The 25810-nt window shown below is 34.9% G+C and overlaps 1 protein-coding gene and 1 non-coding gene across 4 annotated transcripts in view; one reads left to right on the top strand and one right to left on the bottom strand.

Moving 5' to 3' along the window:
* Positions 1 to 14422, top strand: part of METTL15 (methyltransferase 15, mitochondrial 12S rRNA N4-cytidine) — a 186486-nt gene extending 172064 nt beyond the window's left edge. For 2 of the 3 annotated variants that reach the window (XM_059406697.1, XM_059406687.1), the window contains exon 6: positions 11091 to 14422. In XM_059406697.1, coding sequence (XP_059262680.1) covers positions 11091 to 11536 — 446 coding nt within the window. In that variant the 3' untranslated portion in view covers positions 11537 to 14422. The remainder of the gene's footprint in view (positions 1 to 11090) is intronic. The other variant, XM_059406705.1, reaches the window with a different exon arrangement.
* Positions 14423 to 19808: 5386 nt separating this feature from the next.
* On the bottom strand, positions 19809 to 19915 carry LOC132009444 (U6 spliceosomal RNA). The gene has a single exon (XR_009401930.1). It is a non-coding gene; the product is annotated as a U6 spliceosomal RNA (small nuclear RNA).
* Between the last annotated feature and the right edge of the window lie 5895 nt (positions 19916 to 25810).

Raw genomic sequence — 25810 nt, 5'->3', positions numbered from 1 at the left:
CAGGATGCAGTTACTGAATTTTACCAAATATTGCTGATGCCAATTTTAATTGAAAAAATTTATGTTAGCCTCAGAGTCCACACAACTAATAAATGGACTAAATAAATTTGGGTCCTGGATTTCTGAAAACAAAGGGCATGATTTAAAATGATTCATGAATATAGTTCATCCTTGTGGAAGTATGCTCAAGAAAGAAGATGTCCAATGCAGAAAGGTGCTCCATGAAAACTAAAGCAAAGGGAGAAGGAAAGAGTGGACACAAAAAAATATCGTGTGCTCAAGATGCCAGAAGACAAGTTGTATATGTGGCTGGCAAAAGAAGTCTAAAAGTTTAATAATGGGACATAATCTGGCCAGGTGAATGTAAGGCAACCTGGAAGGTTTAGGTTACTTAAGATAGGGCTCTTACAGTTTTTAACATCAATCATTAAATAGTCAAGGTCAAACTAGAAAGTAAGTTTTAAATAATTTCTCATTTTTTAAAAGATTTTATTTATTTGAGAGACCACACATGACAGGGGGGTAGAGGAGGGAGAAGCCGGTTCCCCACTGAGTAGATGCTTGATCCCAGGACCCCGAGATCATGACCCAAGCTGAAGGCAGATGCCTAACCCACTGAGCCACCCAGGTATCCCTGGTTTTTCATATCTATGCCATACTCTCTTCATAGTCTTAAGGCCTAAATGCCACTTTGTAAACTTAGAATTGCACCATTAATTTGTACAAAAGAAACATTTTATACTTCATTCTGGATACTGAAGTCTTTTAATCTAATGCCTAAATCCAATGAGTATTACTCAAATGCTTCAGAGGTTTTCAACAGCCCTCTTACCCTACCTACTCCCCTATTCGTCCAGGATGAAAATATAATTAGTTTGGTAGAATCTTCAAATTAACATATCACATCCCCTCCTCACCTACTCCTTTGTACAACTGAAACGAGTAAATACGTAAATGGATGAATGGCATTCACAAAGTGACTATACAGCGTATGTGCTTCTGAACATTTTCTTTATTTGATCTTTATAATAATCCTGTGAAAAGTGTTATTATCTCACGTTTTAGTGGGAAAGCAAACTTCAAAGGCCAGTGTTATTGCCCCATATCAATCAGCTGTTAAAAAGTAAACGATCTGATCATTGAACGTAGTGTCTCCTTTCCATAGCCCAGTACCATTTCTATTACAGGATGTGGTGTAAATACAAGTATTGTCATTTCTTATGCTTTTCCATATGGATGTTTAAAGTGCATATGTGTAAGCATAGTACTCATACAAACAGCCTGACCATAATTTAGGTGAAGACAACTATTAAACTTTAAACAAAGGACATGTAAAATACTAATGGAAATACTATGTTGCCTAGATGGATTTTATGATAATGTACATTTTATTCAAATCAGTTTAGAAATTCAGTGCAATTTTAATCAAAATATTTGTTGTGTACTTCATTGATCATTTCTAAATTTAATTTAGAATAATAAATCCATGAGAATACCCAAGGAAATTTCTTAAGGAAGGATAATGGTGAGGTTAGGAGAGTTTGTATCACCTGATAGCAAAACATACTGGGCAAGAAAAACAACAATAGTAATTTGTTATTGGAAAAAAAAAATAGAGAAATACATCACTGGAACACAGTTGAGAATCCAGAGGTTCTATTTGTGTCAAAATGTATATGATCAAAGTGGTACTTGAAGTGAGTAGGGAAATAATGTACAACTTAATAGGACAGTTGTCTATATAATTTTCAAAAAGATGAAGTTAGATCCCTGCCTCGTACATACTAGAAATAAATTTTCTACGGATTAAATATTTAAATATAGGAAATAAAACTAGAAATATACCAGGAAAGATAGTGTTGATTAAATTTACATAATGTTGGAGTGGGGAGAACTTTCCTAAACTTGATAAAATCTAAACGATATGAAAAAAAATCTGTATACTCTTTTAATTTCTTTATGGCAAAAAAAAGTCCACAAAGTAAAAAGACAGTCAGAGTCCCCAAAAAATAACTTGCAACTATACTTGAGAGAAAATGGTTAATATCATTATTTTATAAATAGCTCTTATAAATCAATAAAGAAAAAACAACATCAGAATAAGAACATGGACAAAAGGTTTGCTCAGTCAATCCATAGCTGAAATCCAATGGCCATTATATTTGAAAGGATGCCCCATTCTACTAATTGCTAAAGAAATGCAAATAAATTAAATAAATTAAATATTAAGATAGGGCTCTTACAGTTTTTAACATCAATCATTAAATAGTCAAGGTCAAACTAGAAAGTAAGTTTTAAATAATTGGGCTAATTAAGGTTAAAAGGGGTGCTAGTTTTAGTACTAGTGTAGATGGGGGGAGAGGCTCTCTCCTGTACAATTGATGGAAATAAACTGGTAAAATCTATTGAGAGAGTAAAGTTAGAAGTATCGATCCAAATTTAAATGCACACAGTCTTTGACCTAAATACTCTAATCCTATAGACTACTATCATAGGCTCAAATAGTTACAGATATTTTTCCCACAATGTTACTGTCTGTCTTTGTAGAGTTTTTCTCCCATGCAGAAATTTAAAATGTGTAATTCACATGTTTACTGCAGCATTTTTGTGATAGCAAAAATAGAAAACATCCTAAATGTTGCTGTGATAGCAACAGGAACTCCACCAGAGTAGAGACTGCCTCTGTTTAATTACTGTTCTGGCTCCACACCACAAACCACAAACATTTGTTAATGAATGTACAAAATGGAGTATAATGCAACTGTACAACTGAAATTTTTAAGTGAGATAAGTAAACAAAGCTAGTTGCAGGTTATTGTGCAGATCATTCCCTTCCTACAAATATATCCTTAGTTATATTTATATACAAAGTGTCATATATATTTATCAAGAAAAAGTTATAAAATATACCTTTTATTTTCTTCTTGGGGAGGGATTTAAAGAGTAATGACATTAATGATTTACTGCATCCACAGCTGGTATTTCTTCCTGCTTTTGTTTTTGGTTTTGCTTTTATAAACAATGACTATGTTTATAACTTTAACGTACAAATGCAGTCATTCTTTAAATCCACCATCTCTTCTAGGTGCAAAGGATATATGGCAGTGAACAAACAGTTGTTTTCACTGAGCACATCAGCTAGTAGAGGAAGACAGGTGGTAAACAAGTAAATGTTTGTCCCCGGTAAGATATTATGAAAAAAATTAAATAGTGTAAGGGGACTTTAGTGACAGGATGCTACTTTTCATAACGAGTAGTTAAAGACAACCTTTCTAATTCTGTGATTCTAAAAAATTTTATTTATTTATTTATTTGAGAAAGAGTACACAAGCAAGGGAAAGGGGCAGAGAGAGAGGGAGAAGGGAGCCCATGTGGGGCACCATGTGGAGCTCAATGTGGGTCTCAATTCCAGGAACCTGAGATCATGACCTGAGCCAAAGGCAGATGCTTAGCCAACTGAGCGACTCAGGCACCACTAATTCTGTAGTGTTTAAGAAGAGACCTGAATTAAGTAGGGAATAAGCCATCCAGGTATATGAAGGCAGATTTTCAAGGTACAGGTCAAAGAACCTAGGCAGGACCATGCCATGGTTCAGTTAAGAACCATGTTTCCTGATAGAGCTCAAGGTCAGGAAGGTGAGATCAGAGAAATGGGGGTGGTAGAAAGCAATGCCTGCATATGATATAGACACATTTGGCCAAGGTAAGAACTTCAATTGCTATTTCATGTGATAGGAAGACACCAGAAGTGTTGAACAGTATAATCACATGATCTAATTTTTATATGAAAAGGACTGGTTTGGTGGCTGTGTGGAGAAGGTGGTGATGGCTTGGATTAGGGTGACAGCAGTACAATTGGTGAGAAACTGTGGGGTTCTCAATGCAATTCAGACACAGGGCCATCAAAAATAGCTGATATGAGAGAAAGGAAAGAGTAAGAATATGAGACTGTCTGAAACTTTAAAAATCCTGCAAAAACAAACCTGATTTGGAATGTGAGAATGGTGTGACTCTTATGAGGCAAAACTCTTAACAGTGTCCTTGAACAGCTAGGATCATTCTCTATGTCAGGAATTTTTTCAACATTACTGTGAGAGCTAAGTACCAAATAATGTAAAATTGAGTTGAAATTACAACTCGTTTCCCCATAGTGAATTTAATATACATATATTTTTAACTATACATTTTTAATTTTTTTCAGTGTTCCAAAATTCATTGTTTATGTACCACACCCAGTGCTACATGCAGTACATGACCTCCATAATACTGTCAGTCTCACCCAATCCCCCCCTTCCCCTCCTAAAACCTCAGTTTGTTTCTCAGAGTCCAAAGTCTCTCATGGTTTGTCTTCCCTTCCGATGTCCCCCAGCTCACTTCTCTCCATCTCCCTATCTTCCATGTTATTCCTTATGCTCCACAAATACGGGAAACCCTATGATAACTGACTGTCTCTGCTTGACTTATTTCACTCAGCATAATCTCTTCCAGTCCCATCCATGTTGATACAAAAGTTGGGTATTCATCCTTTCTGATGGAGGCATAAGTACTCCATTGTGTATATGAACCATATCTTCTTTATCCATTCATCTGTTGAAGGGCATCTTGGTTCTTTCCATAGTTTGGCGACTGCAGCCATTGCTGCTATGAACATTGGGGTACAGGTGGCCCTTCTTTTCACTACATCTGTATCTTTGAGGTAAATACCCAGTAGTACAATTTCCAGGTCATAGGGTAGCTCTATTTTTAATTTCTCATTAGCCATTAGGGAGAATCAAATCAAAGCCACATTGAGATACCACCTTACACCAGTTAGAATGGCCAAAATTAACAAGACAGTAAACAACAAATGTTGGAGAGGATGTGGAGAAAGGAGAACCCTCTTACACTGTTGGTGGGAATGCAAGTTGGTGCAGCCACTTTGGAAAATAGTGTGGAGATTCCCTAAGTATACATTTTTTGAAGTGTACTTAGTGTACTTAACTTGAAAACACCTTGCTATTAAATGTCATGTTTTAATTCCTTTTTGTAGTCAGTTTTACTGACATAATTTTGCTATTATATAAAGTATTAAAAGGTTTAAAAAAAAAAACTATTAGGGGGTGCCTGGGTGGTTCAGTCGGTTGAGCGTCTGTCTTCAGCTCAGGTCATGATCCTAAGACCCTGGGATTGAGCCTCACATCGTGTTGCTTGCTCAGCAGGGAGTCCACTTCTCCCTCTCTGTCTGTCCCTCTCCCTTTGTTTGTGCTCTCTTGCTCTCTCTCTTTCTCTCAAAATAAATAAATAAAATCTTAAAAAAAAATGTTAGGAGGAAAACAGTTCTGCTATTTTGAAGAATTGAGAAAACTTGTGGTTTGGATTTCATAGGTGTTAAGTGAAATAAAACGTTACAGAAAATCTCAACAACATTGTGCACTAATCTTTGTGGAAAAAATTTGAGCTGAAGTCGCTGAAGGTCTTGATGACCATTACATTCTGATGTCTTATTTTATTCTGTAAATGAACTATGCAAAAAAGTTCATCTTGCATGTTGGCTTATTTCAGTTAATAAAGGCTTGCAGTTTTGCATTTCTGGATGTTAAAGTTATTTGCAGATGCTCTGTTGCATGTGCAAATAATTGATTCATTAAGAACATTTCCAGCCAGTATCAAATATCATTAAATAAATACAAAGAAATAGTTATATCGAGATAACAAAATTGCTAGCAAATTCGAGAGTTCATTTACCACATTAAAATCATAATTCGGCCAAAAAGTAGGACATTTCATGACATTATTTGAAAATTCAGTTGATGATGTTTTCTGTGACTAAAAAAATCCTCTTCATTTAGCCATTCATTGATGTGACTGAACATTATACTCTTCATACATCCATCTAATGATATGAAAGAAACTGTTTGTAATAATGATCCTGGATTTTTATTCACTTATCAATTTATTTTTTTCATTATCTATTTATTATCTTTTCAAGTGTTTACTATAGTAGTTCTTAATCTTGGCTGCAATCAAAATCCTCTATGAAGGTTTTTGTAAGTAGTGATTACTGTGTAATAAACCCCTGAAACTGATTCCATAGGTCTGGGCTGGAGCCAGGCATCTTTATTTTTTTCAAAGACTCCACAGATGACTGATCACAAGCTTTTCTGTTAAGTACAAGGGATATGAAGAGTGATCATGAAATAGCTCCCATTCAGAAGTCAAGGTACTGAGACAGACAAATAAACTGGTAATTGCAGTGGAGTGTGACAAGTGCACACCTCTTACCACTTAGAACTCATACATTGGCCTCGTATTGACTAAGTCCACTGGTAGACTTGAAAACACAAAAAAGAGATTTTTCTCTAAGCACCAAATCAAATGAGTCCATGTTTTCTGTCTTACCTACTATGCCTTAATCAAATGAATTAGCCATACAAGATCTGTGACTAAAATCAGGAAGTGGAAGAGTAGAGAGGATCAATTTCTGTCTCTGATAAGAGGATATGGGATATGAGAAAGAGATGGAAGAAGAAAGAAGGGTTGCAAAACAGTGAGCTCCTCAAGGGCAAGGCCCAGGTCTCATTAATATTTTTCTTCCTTTGGCCTAATTTAGAATCCAACAGATATCCCTACATAGTCTCTACTTACCTAGGAGATCTCTGTCCCTTGTTCTCTGACCAGTAACTTATACAAGCAAACCCACTTTTGCTACCTAATAGGCCCATGCCATTTACTGATTATCTTTAAACTTTCTAATTTAGACAAAAACACCTTGCTTAATCCTTGATAGTAGGATTGTCTTTTCTTGTCTTCTTTCCTATCTGTACCATTGCCATTGCCATTTGTTTTTGTTTTTTTGCTATTTTAATTTCCATTACTATATGCCATTTAAATTCTTTTGTTTTTTTCTTTTTAATTTCATTCTATAAAATCTGCATTGTCTACCTTTCTTCCCATAAATTACAGAAACAAAAGTGCCAGTTTATAAAGGAAGGGTATCCCTAGAAATTGAGCTTATCTAAAATAAGGCAGGAAATGTACTTTTGATCTAAAGAGCAGCATCAAAAAGCTCCACAGACCACATTGCCCATTGCAGTCCTTTATCATCTTCTGGTCCATGAAGTTGTGACTTGCAGAGCTGATAGGACCACATCTGGAAATTCTATTGAGGAAACCCATTACACAGAGTCCAGATTAGGATTCCCTAAACAAAAAATAAAAAAGCCCCAGAAGAAAAAGCTTTTCATGGTTTGGAGTTACCCTATTATCTTCAGGACCTTTCTTTTTTTTTTTTTTTTTTTTTTATTTATTTGACAGAGAGAAATCACAAGTAGGCAGAGAGGCAGGCAGAGAGAGAGAGAGAGGAGGAAGCAGGCTCCCTGCTGAGCAGTGAGCCCGATGCGGGACTCGATCCCAGGACCCTGAGATCATGACCTGAGCCGAAGGCAGCGGCTTAACCACTGAGCCACCCAGGCGCCCCTCTTCAGGACCTTTCTAAATAAAATGGGAAGCACTTATTTTCTTTCTTCATTATATGACATTGGCAAGGTTTACTTAGACCTTATAAAGAAAAAATTGATCACAGTGGTGTTAATATTTCAGCTGCAGATTCATAGGCAGTGTGGATATATTTAAATGAATATTAATGATATAAACATGAAGTTGCATCATGAAATATGAATAAATTCTCACTTTATATGAAATACTTTGAAATAAAAACAGATCCCCTCAATTCAAACAACTAGCCAGGAATCTCAGTTTCACAGCTAGCTGGCTAAATGAATTATAAACTGTAATTCTGCCACAGGAGGGTGTCATTTTAGCTGGTAAAGAGAAATGCCTACCATACTTTTTTTTTATGTCAAATGAACCAATGCTATTGTTTATGTTAGGATTTACGTGGTGATTTCAGATATTATTTTATTTTAACATTTTCTATTTTCATTATTTTTTTTAAGAGACAATCATTGATAATATCAAGCAAATACTATTAAGTTTTCTGCCTTTCTGTTATTTCATTAAATTGGTTAATGTATAGCCAGGTATGGCTAATTTAGTGCTGTTAATAATCACATCCTCAAATGTGTATCTTTGAAATGTGATAAAATGCCAAGAATGCTAAGCAATTACCATGTTGATCCATCCATTTAATTTCTGCAAAATTTTAGAGATAATGTTATAAAACAAAATTTTAAAGCATTAAAGTAGAAACATGCTTCATTATTTGTTGCTTCATGTGCTCCATGGATGTTTATGTCCGATTTTACCAAAAAAAAAAAAAATGTAAATTGAAATTTATTTTATAATACGTTTTTTCTTTGAGAAAATTAGTATTGAATTATGCAAGGTTTAAATCATGCAAGTCTTTAGGAATACACCCTTGTTGAAGCACCCTCTAAGTCAACGCTATAAAATATGAAGAGTTGCATATTTGTTTAGCTCTTAGGATGCGGTAGAACACATTTCTCAGTAACCAAAACTCTTTCTGTAAAAGATGGGGAGATTGATTAGCAAATTAGCTTTGACTTGACGTTTTGTTTCTGAGAGACCTGCTTGTTAGTCGATAAATTGTCTAACATCTAACATTTTCGAGCCTTCCAGCAAAGCAGTTTTTGTGGATGAAAGAGTGAGCCCATACCATGGATTTGGTTAACTTAAGACAGCCAGGTTCTCAGCTCTCTGGTACAAGTAAGATATTATTTCTTTCATTTCTGATCCAGGTTCTCTAAGAAGATTAATCAAATTTGTCTTAATGTACTACTGGACCTAAAGGTTACTAAAATGTGAACTAAGGTATCAGCCTTGTATAATTTACTTTCTAAGAAGCATGCCAGTGAGACTCAAGAGCCAGGATTGCAGCCATACTTCCTGATTTTCATCCATAGGATATCTGGACCACAAGGATTACATCTCTGTGGGATAATATTCTTTAGGAACAAAAATTTTAAGACATGATTAATAAAAAAAAAAAAGAAAATTCCTGTATAAGTTAATTGAACAAAATATCATATTTGTATGCCAATGGAGTAAGTCTAAGGAAAATTATATTTATTAATTTATTTAAAAATCAACATTTTTTGTTCATCCCTATTCTTGAAAACTAGGTAAAGCTTGTCTGTTTTGATGTGCATATTTTAAAATGTAAATTGTATCATACATGCATCATTCTGTAATCTTCTTTTACGTATTCTAGTTCCATTGATATATATTCTACATATTCTAGATACATGATTTGCAATTTATTCTCCATTCTTTTGCTTGTCTTTTCACTTTCTTGATGGTGTCCTTTGAATAACAAAATTAATTTTGATGAAGTATAATTCTCTTTTATTGCTCGTGATTTGAGTGTCATAGCTAAGACTTCTTTGTTAAATTCAAAGTCATTAATTGTTATCCCTGTGTTTTCTTTCTAAGACAGAATTCTTTCTAATAATTTTATAGTGTTCTTTCATTTATGTCTTTGATCCATTTTTGAGTTCATTTTTCTGTGTGATTTAAGGGTCCAACTCCATTTTTTAGCATATGACTATCCATCTAGTCCTATTTGTTCAGTTGACCATACTTTCCCTGTTGAATGGCTTTGACACAACTGTCAAAAATCAGTTGCTCAGGGGTGCCAGGATGGCTCAGTGGGTTGAGCCTCTGCCTTCGGCTTGGGTCGTGATCTCGGGGTCCTGGGATCGGGCTCCGCATTGGACTCTCTGCTCAGTGGGGAGCCTGCTTCCCCTTCTCTCTCTGCCTGCCTCTCTGTCTACTTGTGATCTCTCTCTCTGTGAAATTACTAAGGGAAATAAAAAAAAAAAAATCAGTTGCTCATAGACTTATGGGTTTATTTCTGGGCTTTTAGTTATATTCCATTTATCTCTGGGTCAGTTGTTAATCCAGCACCACACTGTCTCAATTACCATTGCTTTTTAGAAAGTTTTGAAATTCTTAAGTGTGAATCCTCCTTCTTCATTCTCTTCCCTTCACCGCCTCTCCCCGACCCAGGATCATTTGGCTGCTCTGAGTTTCTTACAAATCCATGAAATTTTTTTTTTGACTTTTAATTTTTTATTTTTTATAAACATATATTTTTATCCCCAGGGGTACAGGTCTGTGAATCACCAGGTTTACACACTTCACAGCACTCACCAAAGCACATACCCTCCCCAATGTCTATAACCCCACCCCCCTTCTCCCAACCCCCCTGCCCCCAGCAACCCTCACTTTGTTTTGTGAGATTAAGAGTCACTTATGGTTTGTCTCCCTCCCAATCCCATCTTGTTTCATTTATTCTTCTCCTACCCACTTAAGCCCCCATGTTGCATCACCACTTCCTCATATCAGGGAGATCATATGATAGTTGTCTTTCTCAGCTTGACTTATTTCGCTAAGCATGATACGCTCTAGTTCCATCCATGTTGTCGCAAATGGCAAGATTTCATTTCTTTTGATGGCTGCATAGTATTCCACTGTGTATATTCCTTTAGCATTTCTTGAATGCAGACATATTAGCAATGAATTCTCTCATGTTTTATTTATTTGAAAATGTCTTTGAACCTTTAATTCTGAAAAATAGTTTTAGATAGCCCTCTTGGAAAACAGTTTGGTTTTTTTTTTTTTCCTCAACACTTTGAATATTATTCCAGTATCTTATAGATTCCATTGTCCTCATGAGAAAATAACTGTTAATCCTATTTTTGGTCACCTTTATGTAATATATTTCTTTATTGTATTCAAGATTTTTCCGTTTACCTTTAGCTTGTAGTAGTTTGATTATGATCTACCTAGATACAGTTTTCTTTATTATATTTGTAGTTCACTGAACTTCTTATATTAGTGAGTTAATATTTTTCACCTAAGTTGGGAAGTTTTTTAATTGTTATATTTTCAAATATTTGTCTGACTCCTTCTCTACTCCAGTTACTCTTAAGAGTTACAAAAGCTGTTTTTGACACAATAGTTTATATCTCGATAGAGTGCTTAGAAATAAAATGGAAGAATGGATGAAATGCCAAATTCTCTAATGAAATGTGGTTTCTTAACTCTATGCACACACAACCCGGTAGATTTACAGTGGAAAATATTAATTTTTCCTATCCTCTTTTCCTCTTTACAAAATCTATTCATAGGTGCATTTCCTCCCTCTGCTGTTTTTGCACGGAAAGACTTGCTACAACGATCTACCCATATTGCTACCAAGACTTTCCAAGCTTTTCGAATATTTGTGAACAATGAGCTCAATGAACTTTACATAGGATTGAAGACAGCTCAGAAGTTTCTAAGACCCGGTGGCCGCCTTGTTGCCCTCTCCTTCCATTCATTAGAGGATCGCATAGTCAAACGATTTCTGCTTGGGATAAGCATGACAGAAAGGTTTAACTTAAGTGCTAGACAGAAGGTGATACAAGCATCACAGCTGGGGTCAGGTCATGAAAACAAGGAAGGAGGCTTGATAGGCAGGGCCCCTTTAATGTGGGAATTGATACACAAGAAAGTACTTACTCCAGAAGATCAGGATGTACAGGAGAACCCCAGAGCACGCTCAGCCAAGCTTAGAGCAGCTATCAAATTATGAGAAAGTTTTCATCATTTGATCCTTCAAGTTTTTCCTTCACAGTTTCTCTCCCTCTTTTTAATGTGGTATTACTGAACAACTTCATATAAGAAAGTATGAGAGATATATATAGAAAGAGTTGTACTACATGATGTGGAAATTAAGGGTATTTACCATTATTTTCCTTGGAAAGAAAATGTCAGAAATGTTAGCATGACACAGAAAGTTCAACTAAAGGAGCATCAGCATCTCAAAACTGGAATTATATTTAACTTTTGAAATGCAGTCCTTTCTCTAATCAGGAAATTTTTTTAAAAAGAGGAAGAGTATTATGTGTGTATATCTAAATATGTAAATTCAAGCTGTCAAAAGATTATAATTGTATCTGCATGCTTTAAATTCTGAATTTAGATATTCAGATTTGCAACAGACTTTCTGTTGATCAAATAATTAGTAATGATCATGGAAGGAATTTTAATTTCTGTTTAAGAATAATTATGTAGTACTATAGTCCTCTTAAATATAGGAATTATGCAAATTTTAAATTTTCAAATATTTTTAAGATGCATCATACTGTTAAATGTCAATTTTGATTTTATAGTATTCATTGTTTTAAAAGGATTTTACAATATGATATATACCATTTTTTCACATTGCAATGTAAAAATGAAGAATTGCTTTAATAGCTCTCATGGTGAATATTTCATGAAACGTATATTTAAAGTCAATTACGTTTATATTAATAATATCCCAGAATGCCTTTGACACATAATAAAATCTATTATCATTTGAATCCTGCATTTTTAATTGAGATATTCAAAAATAATTCAACCAAGTCTATTTGAAATAGAGAAGTATATGATATAGTAAAAATATTAAAATGAATGTGCCCCTAATGTTTTTACTTACCCAGTAGTAACTGTAATAGTAAAATGTTTATTTAGGAGATATTCACTTGGTAAGCGGTTCTTTAACATATTAATGAGATTGATTCATGATTCATATATCAACTTTTTATATGTAAATATGCATTTCTAATTTTTTTAGTTATTCAACAAGTGCTAACTAGTCAGAGAAACAAAGGTCAATAAAATATACATACCTCACAGTACCAGTCCTATGGAGTATATAATCTAGTGGAGAAGAGTAATGATAGTTAAATAATCACAAAAATCAATATAAAATTAACATCATGGTAAAAGCTACAAAGAAGCAGTACGAGGTACTGCAAGAACATCGAGTAGGAATTTAACTTACTGAAGGAAACTGGGTCTGACCTGGATTATGCTTGAATTATGACTTGAAGAATTAATAATAGATTTAATTAGTCAAAGGGTATATTGCCATGTTGATTAAGGGTTTGTTGATAAAGGATTGTTTTCTTAAGTGATTATCCCTAAAATCATATTATACTATTAATATGCTTAGTAAACTATTCAAATATAGGAAAAATTCATCTCCTTAATTATGGTGACAGATTATGAATTGGTGAGTACAAGTGAATAAAATATCAACATAAGTATGGGCAAAGGATAAGAATTAAATACTTGAATTCACCTTAGATTTACTTTAACTCTGTAATATTTAATTCAAGTTCTCAAGCTTGTTTGTAACTTTATAGGCTTTATTCAAATCTGAGCAATTCTGCAGTAGAATTAATTTCTAATTGTGCAGAACTAGAAAATATTCTAGGGAGCAGTATCCTCAAATTAGAAAAAAAATAAAATGAATGTACCTAGGTTGCTTCACTGAATCTTTCTGGAAAAAAAGTTTTTCTCTAGTATATGAGTTATATTTGTGAATGAGAAAGAGTCCCAAAGGTACATTCCCATCCAAGTATCTGTTTAGAAAATAAGAGATCACGCTCTTATACACTCTTATATTCAGCAATGACTTAACCTATTTCATCTGTCATTTTTGGATCCTGTATAGTATGGGGATTTTTTTCTTTAATGTTAAATGGAAAGTAACTGCACTGCGTTGAGTAGTATTGCCGCCCCTCCAAAAAAAATTCCATGTTCTTCTCAGAAGTTATCTGGCAGTATGATCACTACAGTTGTAAGTAGTTCAGCTGAAGTCATACTAGAGCAGAGCAGGTCCTTAATCCAATATATGTGGTGTCCTTATAAGACGAGAAGAGAGGGGTTCCTGGGTGCCTCAGTTGGTTAAGCATCTGCCTTTGGCTCAGGACATGATCCTGGAGCCCCAGGATAGAGCCCCGCATTGGGCTTCCCACTCACTGGGGAGTCTATTTCTCCCTGACTGTCCTCCCTCTTGTGCTTTCTGTCTCTTACCTTCTCTCTCCCTTGAATAAATAAATAAAAGCTTAAAGAAAGAAAAAAAAGAAGAAGAAATAGAAGAAGAAAAGAGAAACAGAGATGCCAGGAAGAATAGCACATGAAAATAAAAGCAGACATTAGAATGATATATCAACAAGCCAGGGGACACCATGGATTACTGGCAGCCATTAGAAGCTAGGAGAGAAGCATGGAAGAGATTCTCCTACAGTCTTACGTAGGAACCAACAACTTCGCTGATGCATAGATTTCAGACCTTCCAACTCCGGAACAATGACAGAATACATCTCTATTGTTGAAAGCCACCCAGTGTGTGGTAATTTGTTACAGCAGCCCTGGGAACCTAATACCATGATAGAAAAAAATTTTGATTATGCATGAAAAAATCCTTTCTTCAATAAAATCAAAATTGTTTTAAAATGTTGTAATGTAAAAATATAGGAGTTATTTTCTGTAATTAGGCTGTTTACTGCAATCATTCTTGTCTGCTTCTTAGTCTTTGCTGTAGAATGTATAATAAAATAATGTATGAATTTTAAATGCTTAATGCTGGAAAATGTTTTTGTCAATCCACACAATACATACAGAAAATAAACACTTGTTATTAAAATGAATGTGTATTTCTTTTCCAATAAAATATAATGAATATAAAACAAGCAGTTGTTTTACATTTCTGAAGTTCTTATTGACTGCCTTCTACCAGTCATTTTAATATAGCATCAATACCATCAATACCATAAAAATTTAATTAAGAAATTAAATTTTATAACTTTTATGAGTTGATACTTTTAGATATTCATTTTGTTTTAAACATTGTTTATTACTATATAATATTTGGACTTTGTAGGGTCTTTTGAGAGGCATGAATTTTATCTATTTCTTTTCTATTTCATGTAATATATGGTATATGCTTTGGGCTCAAAGTCATTTGTATTGAATTATTTATTATGTTACAACCAATATTTTTAAAAAGAATACATTATGTTTATGTAGGTTTTTTAAATCTCTTTTTAAATCCAAATATTTGAAAATCGTATTTTCCTTGGTCTTGTAGAGTATTACATACTTCACAGGTTTATCAGATTATTTTTTCTGATTTTTGTTTTTAAATAAGTAGAAATAATGATGAGTCTACACTACAGATTTCTAAAAAAGCAATTTTCATTTCAGATCTCTCATTCAAAAAAATGAGATAGCTCTTTAAAAAAGAAAAATTATTTGTCAGAGAGAGATTGAGAGAGTGCATACAAGCAGGAGGAGTGGCAGGGAGAGGGAGAAGCTGACTCCCCACTGAGCAAGAAGCCCAATGCAGGACTTGATCCCAGGACTGGGATCATGACTTGAGCCAAAGGCAGATGCTTAACAGACTGAGCCACCCGGGCATTCCAAAATGTGAGATAATTCTTAATGGAACATTCAAAATGTACAATAAATTAAAAATATCTTACCCACACTTTTAGTTCGTTAAAAAATATGTCTATATTCATTATATAGCATGTATTTAAAGCTGACTGTTTTGGTGGGGAAGAGGTCCTGGCTGGCTCAGTTGGAAGGGCATATAGCTCTTGATCTTGGGGGTCATGAGTTTGAGCACCCTGTTGGGTGTACAGATTACTTATATAAATAAACTTTTCTTTTTTAAAGAAACTATTTAGGAAGAAATCAAAAACACTTCTCACTTCTCTCCTTTTTTTATACTATATTATCCATTAAATTTTATACTATATTATCCATTTTATACTATATTATCCATGATACTATACTATATTATCCATTAAATTAATAAATTTACTCAATTTAGTTTTTATACTATATTATCCATTAAATTAATAAATTTCCTCAATTTAAGGTGATTGACATTTTTAACTTTTTAAATTGAAGTATAGTTAACGTTGTTTTCAGTTTTGCACCCTTGTGATTCCACAATTCTGGACATTACACTACACTCACCACAGTAAGTGTAGTTACTATCACCTTACACCAGTATTATAATATTATGGACTATATTCCCGACACACTATGTACTTTTCATTCCTGTGGCTTTTTTATTTTGTAACTGTAGTCTGTACCTATTTTTTTTAAAGATTTTATTTATTTATTTGACAGAGAGAAATCACAAGTGGACTGAGAGGCAGGCAGAGAGAGAGAGAGGGAAGCAGGCCCCCTGCTGAGCAGAGAGCCCGATGCAGAACTCGATCCCAGGACCCTGAGATCATGACCTGAGCCGAAGGCAGCAGCTTAACCCACTGAGCCACCTAGGCGCCCCTAGTCTGTACCTATTAATCTCCTTTACCTAACTCACCCATCCTGTTAATCCCTTACCCTCTGGAAATCACTCAGTTTTTTCTCTGTATTTATGATTTTGTTTCTGGGTTGATTTTTGTCTTATTTTGTTTTATTTTTAATTGTTTGTTTTTGGTTTGTGTTTTAGATCCCACATAAAAGTGAAATTATATCTTATTTCCCTTTGACTTATTTTCCTTAGCATAATACCCTCTAGTTCTAGCTATATGGTCACAAATGGCAAGATTTCATACCACATCTTACTTATCCACTCATCGATTGATGGACACCTGGGTTGCTTCCATAACTTCCATAATGCTGCAGTAAACAAAGGGATGCATATATCTTTTTGAGTTAGTGTTTTCATTTTGAGAGGTTAAATATACAGTGCTGGAATTAGAGTTGTGTGGCATTTTTATTTTAATATTTTGATGAAACTTCATACTGTTTTTACACCAGTTTACATTCCATCAACAGTGCATGAGGGTTTCCTCTTCTCCACATCCTCACCACCACTTGTTATTCCTGGTCTTTTTGATACCAGACTTTCTGACAGGTGTAAGGTAGTATCTTATTGTGATTTTGATTTGCATTTCCCTAATTAGAGATGTTGAGCATTTTTTCATGTGTCTGTTACCCATCTGTGTATCTTACTTGGAAAAGGTGTATTAAGTTTCTATGCCCATTTCTTAATTGGATTATTTGTGTCGGTATGGAATTGTAGTAAATTCTTTATATATTTGGGGTATAAATCTTTTACTGGATATTTTTATTTATTTTTTTAAGGATTTTATTTATTTATTTGACAGAGATCACAAGTAGGCAGAGAGGCAGGCAGAGAGAGGACGAAGCCGACTCCCTGCGGAGCAGAGTGTCCTATGTAGGGCTCAACCCCAGGACCTGAGCCTAAGGCAGAGGCTTTAATCCACTGAGCCACCCAGGTGCCCTGGATATTCTTTTTATTTTTTAAAAACTGTATATTTTAGATTTATTTGGAGCCATTTGCCCATGTTTATAGAATATCTAGTTTAACAGTTCCTCTCAGTGAGACCCTGGCCTAAACATATTTGCTTTGCTTATATAGTAAAAGAATAACATTAAAAATGAAGCATTTGATTTGTTCTTCTTGTTTTTAAACTCCCTTTCCCTTTCTCTGTTCACATTGTATGTGAATTTCTTATACCAGCTGAGGTGGCTTTATGTTTCCGATTCACTGTAGAAAAAGAAATATGAGGCAATATTAGCATGTAATCTCACAAACTAAGACCTACCTGTTAGAATCTTTGTAATGGATAAGAATTAACTAAAATTGCTTATGGTCAAAATTGTGTAATTATTTTAATTAAGCTACTTTTCTATTGAGTTTTTGTGATTGCTGTATCAATCTAATAGATTAGTTGTGTGTATGCAACATTCTATAATAGAAAGGGGTAAGTATTAAAGAAGAAAAATTTTTTTGAAGTGCCTCATAAATATAAATTTAGTGATAGAAATCTTGATCAGAGATATATTTTTCTCAGAACCACAATGCCATATGTTCCATGTTGAATGAAGCATGGTTTGTAAAAAAATCAGCATCATATTCTAAAGAGGCTGGATTGTATAACAAGCATAACTATTTTTATATTATTTTCTCAAATTTCATCTGTTTATAGCTACTATCTCCAACTAATGTTTGGTAACACACAGCATGATCTGCAGAAATACTAAGAGAAAGTTTAAATATAAATTATTTTTTATAAGTCTGGTTATAGCATAAATTTCCCAAACCATTAAAAAATTCAATAGAATTAATTATTTAAGATTCAGTGGTGATAGTTCATAATTCCTGTTACTTAGATGGACCTTAAAATTCTTCACAGACTCTTTGGGCAGCCTCATTCTTTTCTTATATAATCTACCACAATTGTTAGACTATAAAATAAAGAAATAAAATTTAATGCTCTGATATTCAAAGTAGAAGGTTGCCTCTTTGGTAATGTCATATCTCCTTAAGCAGTTCTTTACCTTAAATACTGAACAAGTTTTCTACCATTATTAGCTTATGCCCTATTAAAACACATCATTGCCTTGGCACTAAAATGCAAAGGTAAAATCAAACAATAAGATAGGCTCCATTTCTCATTCTTGAATAATTGCTTCTGTCCATTAAACTCCATCCTTATGCTTTGGACAATATACTTGTCTGCCTTGCACAGGGTGAAAATTTGCATTATTAAACTACCAAAGAGTATGATTCCTTATTCTTGCACAAGGGAAAATGTTATCATCCAACTCTTATAGGTGCTAAATTGAGGAGGAGGCTGTATAACTTTGTAAATTACATCATTGGCTTTGGACTCAAAAACATGTTTGAATTCCAGGTCTGCATATATTAGTAGGATATATAAACTTGGGCATGCTCTTTAATCTCTTGAATCCTCATTTATTTCACTTTAAGATGAGGATAATACTGGTATTTTCTCATCAGGTTGCTATGAATCAAATAGAAATAATAAATATTTATGAGTTAACTGAAAGTTGTAATTACCAAAATATAACTCAATTTCTGGATATCATGATAAGGATATGTATGCTTTATTCGTGGTAATTTTAAGCTCAGCCTCTGCATTACTAGCAGCAATTGTGACTGGGTTATGGTCAGCTTTATTATTTGGAAAATTTATCCCCATATATTATTTATTTAATACCCTTAGTGTTTGGAATATATTGACTTGGTATATAAAACACAGTTATTGCTCTTTCGGAGCTCCCACCTATAAGAACGCAAAATGGGGGAAATAAAGAACCAGTTGCTAAAGTTATTTGATCTTCATTTATGTTGGAGAAAGTATTTGTCCTCCTATGCTTCCATATCAGCGAGTAACCAATCTACACGGTCCTTAAATTAAGATTCTTTTGAGGGGGGAAAGAAACCAGTACTTTGTGAAATAAGAGATAGAAGATTGCTATCGAAATATAAAAGAATTTCTTACTTCTGCACGTTAAAGTCAATAAGAAGGACTAAATCTGTGTGTTACAGATGTTAAAGGGAAAATAACTAGAGAAAGGTAAGGAACTGTTTATACTAAGAATGAGTTGATGACCTTTTTTACAGCACCATAGAAACAGATACTACAGAACTGAATCTTTGTAATTCCCACCTCCTTATCTTCATCTTGGCACTTATAAATCTCATCCTTTATCTCATTTTGTACTCCTACATCTCAGTGGAGAGATTAAACTTGCTCCTTTTCTACTTTATCTGGGACTTAGATCAACTAATTTGCTTATCCCTCCAGTCTTTAATCTGTTCCTGCTAGTATCTTTCCTTCAGTCTGTAAACATACTCAAAAGTGCCCTGGGCTAAAAGCAAACAAGGACTTGGGTGTCCTGGGATCAAACCTGTGGGGTGAGCCCATGTCGGGCTCACTGCTCAGCCAGAAGCCTGCTTCTCCTTCTCCTTCTGCCTACTGCTCCCTCCGCTGTCCTCTCTCTATCAAATAAATAAACGAAATCTTAAAAAAAAAAAAAAAAAAAGTCAAACAAGGGCTAAAATCTCTCCCTGACTCTGTTTTCCTTACCAAAATAATGCACCCATCATTCTGTTTTGATTCATTACTTGCCACCTTAAAGTCTATGCTACCTCCCAATTCTTCACCTGTCTTTCATTTTTCCAATCCATAGCTGTCTATATTAACCATTCTCTTAAGGATTACTGGTGGTGTCAATTTTTTTTAATGGAACATTTCACAAATTTACATGTCATCCTTACACAGGAGCCATGGTTATCTCGTCTGTATCATTTCAATTTTAGTGTATGTGTTGCTGAAGTAAGCACAATGATGACCAGACTCAATATCCTAATCTCCCTTTTGACTTACTTTGTCTCTGCAGTGTTTGAAAATATTGATCTGTGCTTCCATAAAAACCTGTTCTCCATGGCATTCTCCAAAATCACTCCTTCTATAGCCTTATTTCTCTAACACTCTGATTCCTTCACTAGATAGATTCTCTTCCTCTGCCCCATCAAGCCAGACCATGTCTCATGGAATTTATTCTCATGGTGTAGGTAGTCTGAATGAATGACTACATTTATTGAAGTCAGTACTATGAAATCACATCATGATCATCTGTGGAACAGTTGAGAGTTGGATATCTTGCCAAGATAACAGTGGGAGGAACAGAGATTGGAGTCTTCCTGGATGTTAAAATTGACATCAGAATTTTTACTAATCAGGACTTCAGGTTTGGTAATGGCAGACAATAACTTAGAACAACCATCTCACTAAGAATAATTAGAAAATCTAGAAAAAGTGCTCTTGTTTTTATTTATTTATTTATTTATTTATTTATTTTAATTTTTAATTTTTTTATTTTTTATAAACATATATTTTTATCCCCAGGGGTACAGGTCTGTGAATCGCCAGGTTTACACACTTCACAGCAATCACCAAAGCACATACCCTCCCCAATGTCCATAACCCCACCCCCCTTTTCCCAACCCCCCTCCCCCCAGCAACGCTCCGTTTATTTTGTGAGATTAAGAGTCACTTATGGTTTGTCTCCCTCCCAATCCCATCTTGTTTCATTTATTCTTCTCCTACGAAGATGTGGTGTATATACACAATGGAATACTATGCAGCCATCAAAAGAAATGAAATCTTGCCATTTGCGACAATGTGGATGGAACTAGAGCGTATCTTGTTTTTATTTTTAAATAAGATACCTATTTGAAAACACGAGAAAGCTAGCAAGACAGTGAAAAATATCTGGGAGAAGAAGGAAACTCAAAGAGTTTACCCCAGAATTTGTAACTTCCAGTTGCCAATTCCAGAAGAGGCAGCTGAGAAAGGGAACAGAACATTTGACAGTCTTAGGAGGAGTGCAGGTGAATTTGAATCGAATTGGATCTTGATTAAGAACTAAAACTCAGTTTCAAGTCATCTTAGTCCTTGAAATTGGATTAAATCGATCCTAGATGCTAGACTTCTTAAATTTGACCAAAGCAATTTTAAATACTCTGAGGGTGGGGGGGGAATCTTGCACACAAATCACTTTTGTAATTTTTCTTATTCAGTGTCCATTACTGAACCAGAAAATAACCAGTCATGAAGAGACAAGGCATGACTTTTTTAAAAAGGCTTTATTTATGTATTTCACAGAAAGTACAAGCACAGGGAGAGGGAGCAGCAGGCTCCCACTGAGCAGAGAGCCCAGAATGGGCCTTGACCCAGAACGCTGGAATTATGACCTGAGGTGAAGGCAGACAGTTAACCAACTGAGCCACCTAGGTGCCCCAACAAGGGATGATTTTTAAAAGAGGAAGAAAAATACAGATAATTTAAAAGTATTCATGGGATATGCAGACAAATGCTATCAATATGCTGAAGGAAATAAAAAATTACTGAAAATATACACCTTAAAGATGTAGTTCTCAAACTTAAGAACTCAGTTGATTAACTGAAAAGAGCAGATAATACCCAGCTAAAGATAAGTCATGAACTGGAAGGTATTTCAGAAGGAAATATCCAGAATAATGCAGAGAGACAAAAGATAGAAAATACAAAAACTGTGACTTGGGAGTTACAATAAATGTCTAATTCATGTGTAACTGGAATCCCAAAAGGAGAAAAGAGGAAGACAAAAAAAAGGAGTAGAAGTCATTTGAAGAGAGAAAGGCTGAGAATATTCCAAAACTGATAAAAGACATTAAACTACAGGTTCAGTAAACCTCAAAAATGTACTAGGAATAGAATCTTAGAACCTGTTGGGAACCAAAATCAAAGGCAGAAGGCATTCTCTAGGAATATGGCTCATTTGAGCTATTCTTGGAGAACGGTAACTATTTAATGATTAAATAAAGCAAACCAAGATATGAAAAACAAAATTTAAAAAATCAGCAACAGAAAATTTTGGTGCAGGACACTGTGATAAGCTTGGATAAGCTTGCTTGTATCTTTGTAAATGCAGATCTAAGAACAAACAAGCATGGTTATGGCTACAGAACAGAAAACAAGCTTAAGTCTTGAAAATGTAAAATTAACAGAACTCACCAAAATTATGAGGTTAAGAGGTCATTTTATAGGGAAGTATTAGTGCACCGATTTCTTTATTTTTAAAGCAAGGAGTCAATACTTTCAAAATTTGAAACAGTTTCATTTTATTTTTTTATAATTTTTTATTTTTTTAAAATTTCTTTTCAGTGTACCAGAATTCATTGTTTATGCACCACACCCAGTGCTCCATGCAATACGTGCCCTCCATAATACCCACCAGATTCACCCAACTTCCCACCTCCACCCCTTCAAAACCCTCAGATTGTTTTTCAGAGTCCATAGTCTCTCATGGTTCATCTCCCCCTCCTATTTCCCCCAACTCCCTTCTCCTCTCCATCTCCCCATGTCCTCCGTGTTATTTCTTATGCTCCACAAATACGTGAAACTATATGATAATTGACGCTCTCTGCTTGACTTTTAAAAATATTCCAACCTCAAGGGTTCCTGGGTAGCTCAGTCAGTTAAGCATCTAGCTTAGCTCGGGTCATGATCTCAAGGCCTGGCATCAAGCTCCATGCTCAGTGGGCAATCTATTTCTCTCTCTCCCCCCCTGCCACTCCCCCTGCTTGTGCTCTTTCTCTCTCTTTCAAATAAATAAAATCTTAAAAAAAAAATCCCAATCTTTTTATACATTTCATAAATGTAATTAAGGGGTTCTGTTGTAGTTAAAAAAAAAAAAAAGATTCAACAGTTCTTTGCTATAATTTCTTTTCATTTAAATTCAAGTAAAATGAAATGTTCTGTTTTTATTTAAAAATAAGATTCATCAAGAGTGCCTGAATGCTGCAGTCCATGCTGACTCTCCGTTTCAGCTCAGGTCATGATCTCAAGGTTTGGAGATCAGCCCCACATTGAGCTCTCTGCTCTGTGTGGAGTCTGCTTGGGAATTCTCTCTCTCCTTCTGCCTCTGTCCCTACTCTCTCTCCATCTCTCTAATATAAATCATTAAAAAAAAATAAGATAAATCTTTAGATGTGTCCTTTTTGTAAAAGATATTTTGCTGATCTATTTACTCTTAGTGATATATGAAAGATACTCTTTGTTAATGATGTTAAATTCTGGGTGGAAGAGTTTGGGTGTTTATTCATTCTGTGTTCACCTAGCTCAATGTGACTCTTTATAATAAGCACATATCCATTTTATAAAAACAACCTAGTTGATATTATTAGTAGTATTATTTTTAAAGAGCACAGGTTTTGAAATCTGATGGACCTGTGTATAAATCCTGGCTCTGATGCTAAAGCAGTGTAGCCTTAAAAAATTTACTTAATCTCTGAAACTCACTTTTCTCACTGAAAACTGAAGTGGTTTTTTCAGGTGATTATATTAAATGTAAATATGTATATATAACACAATCCACTTATGGCCAAAGCAATCAATATTTATCTTTTTATTTTCATTTGTTGAGTTCTGGCTGTTTTGCCAGTAAGCTAAAATAAACAAACTCATCTCTTTGCTTACTGGCCTGTAAAGTCATGGGATTTGTATGAGATATTCCAGCATAATGTCTACCTCTTCTAGAGCTGACTCTCATCTACATGGTTACTTTGCAATCTGTTGTGTTATTCCATCACCACCTCCCCTTCCCAAATCTCTTGCTGTGTTCTTGTCACAGTTGATTAGGCCAGGGGAGGACTTCGATGCAAACTAGATTAATCCTAGCTGCAAATGACTGTTCCAATCTAGATTGGAATAATGCATTATTTTCTTAAAATTTTTTATTTAATTGAGAAAGGAAACTCTTAGTTTCTCTTCAGTGTCTGAAAGATATAAAGCTGTACTCTTTTTTATTATGTTCAATTAGCTGACTTATAATACATCATTAGCTTTTGACATACTGTTCAACAATTCATTACTTACATATGACACCCAGTACCCATCACCACATGTGCCCTCCTTAATATTCATCACCCTGTTAGCCCATCTGCCTATGTTCCTCCCTTCAGTAACCCTCATTTTGTTTCCTAAAGTCCAAAGTCTTTCATGATTTTTCTCCCTCTCTGATTTCTTACCATTCAATTTTCCCTCCCTTCCCCTGTAGTCCTCTGTCCTATTCCTTATGTTCCACTTAGGAGTGAAACCATATGATAACTGCCTTTATCTGCTTATTTCACTTCACATAATTCCCTCCAGTTCCATCCATGTTGATACAAATGGTGGGTATTCAACCTTTCTGATGGCTGAGTAATATTCGACTGTATATATGTACCACATCTTTTTTATCCATTCATATGTTGAAGGGCATCTCGGTTCCTTAGACAGTTTGGCTGTTGTGGACATTGCTGCTATGAACATTGGGGTGCATGTGCCCCTTCTTTTCACTACATCTGTATCTTTGGGGTAAATACTGGTAGTGCAATTGTTGGGTTATAGGGTAGCTCTATGTTTAAAATCTTGAGGAAACTCCATACTGTTTTCCAGAGTGGCTATACCAGCTTGCATTCCCACCAACAGAGTAAGAGGAGCTCTTTCTCCACATCCTCGCCAACACTTGTTCCCTGTTTTGTCAATTTTTGCCATTCTAACTGGTGTAAGGCGGTATCTCATGGGTTTAATTTGTATTTTCCTGATGGCTAGTGATGTTGAGCATTTTTTCATGTGTCTGTTAGCCATGTATGTCTTCTTTGGAGAAGGGACTGTTCACGTGTTCTGCCCATTTCTTGACTGGATTATTTGTTTTTTGGGTCTTGGGCTGTAGAGGTTCTTTATAGATCTTGGATACTAGTCCTTTATCCATAATGTCATTTGCAAATAACTTCTTCCATTCTGTGGGTTGCCTCTTAACTTTGTTGACTGTTTCTTTTGCTCTGCAAAAGCTTTTTATCTTGATGAAGTCCCAAAAGTTCATTTTTGCTTTTGTTTCCCTTGCCTTCAGAGACATATCTTGAAAGAAGTCGCTGTAGCCAATGTTAAAGAGGTTACTTCCTACATTCTCTAGGGTTTGCATGAGTTCCTTCTCAGATTTAGATCTTTCATCCATTTTGAGTTTATCTTTGTGTATGATGTAAGAGAATGGTCCAGCTTCATTCTTCTGCATGGTTCTGCTTCATTCTTCTGAATGTCCAGAATTGGACATTCTGCATGTCCAATTTTCCCAGCACCATTTATTAAAGAGACAATGTCTTTTTTCCATTGGCTATTCTTTCCTGATTTGTTGAAAATTAGTTGACCATAGAGTTGAGGGTCCATTTCTGGGGTCTCTATTCTGTTCCATTGATCTATGTGTCTGTTTTTGTGCCAATACCATGCTGTCTTGATGATCACAGCTTTGTAATATAGCTTGAAGTCAGGCGTTGTGATGCCCCCAACTTTGGTTTTCTTTTTCAACAATTCCTTGGTGATTCAGGATCTTTTCTGCTTCCATACAGATGTTAGTATTGTTTGTTCCAGCTCTGCAAAAAATGTTGATTGTATTTTGATAGGGATTGCATTGAAAGTGTAGATTGCTCTAGGCAGCATAGACAATTTCACACAGTTGGTGGAGCTTGTGACTCTTGATCTCAAGGGTGTGGGTTTGAGCCCCACACTGAAGGGAGAGATTACTTTAAAATAAAATCTTTAAAGAAAGAAATGGGTTACACAATCAAATCATGGAAGGTATGGATATGGCTAGGCTTCCAGAACAACACATCTGGAATGAGAATGTTCCCAGGAGTAGCTCTCTAATTCCCATCTTC

The sequence above is a fragment of the Mustela nigripes genome, chromosome 1, assembly GCF_022355385.1.
Source record: "Mustela nigripes isolate SB6536 chromosome 1, MUSNIG.SB6536, whole genome shotgun sequence".
Lineage (NCBI taxonomy): Eukaryota > Metazoa > Chordata > Mammalia > Carnivora > Mustelidae > Mustela > Mustela nigripes.
This window is presented reverse-complemented; position numbering and strand designations above follow the sequence as displayed.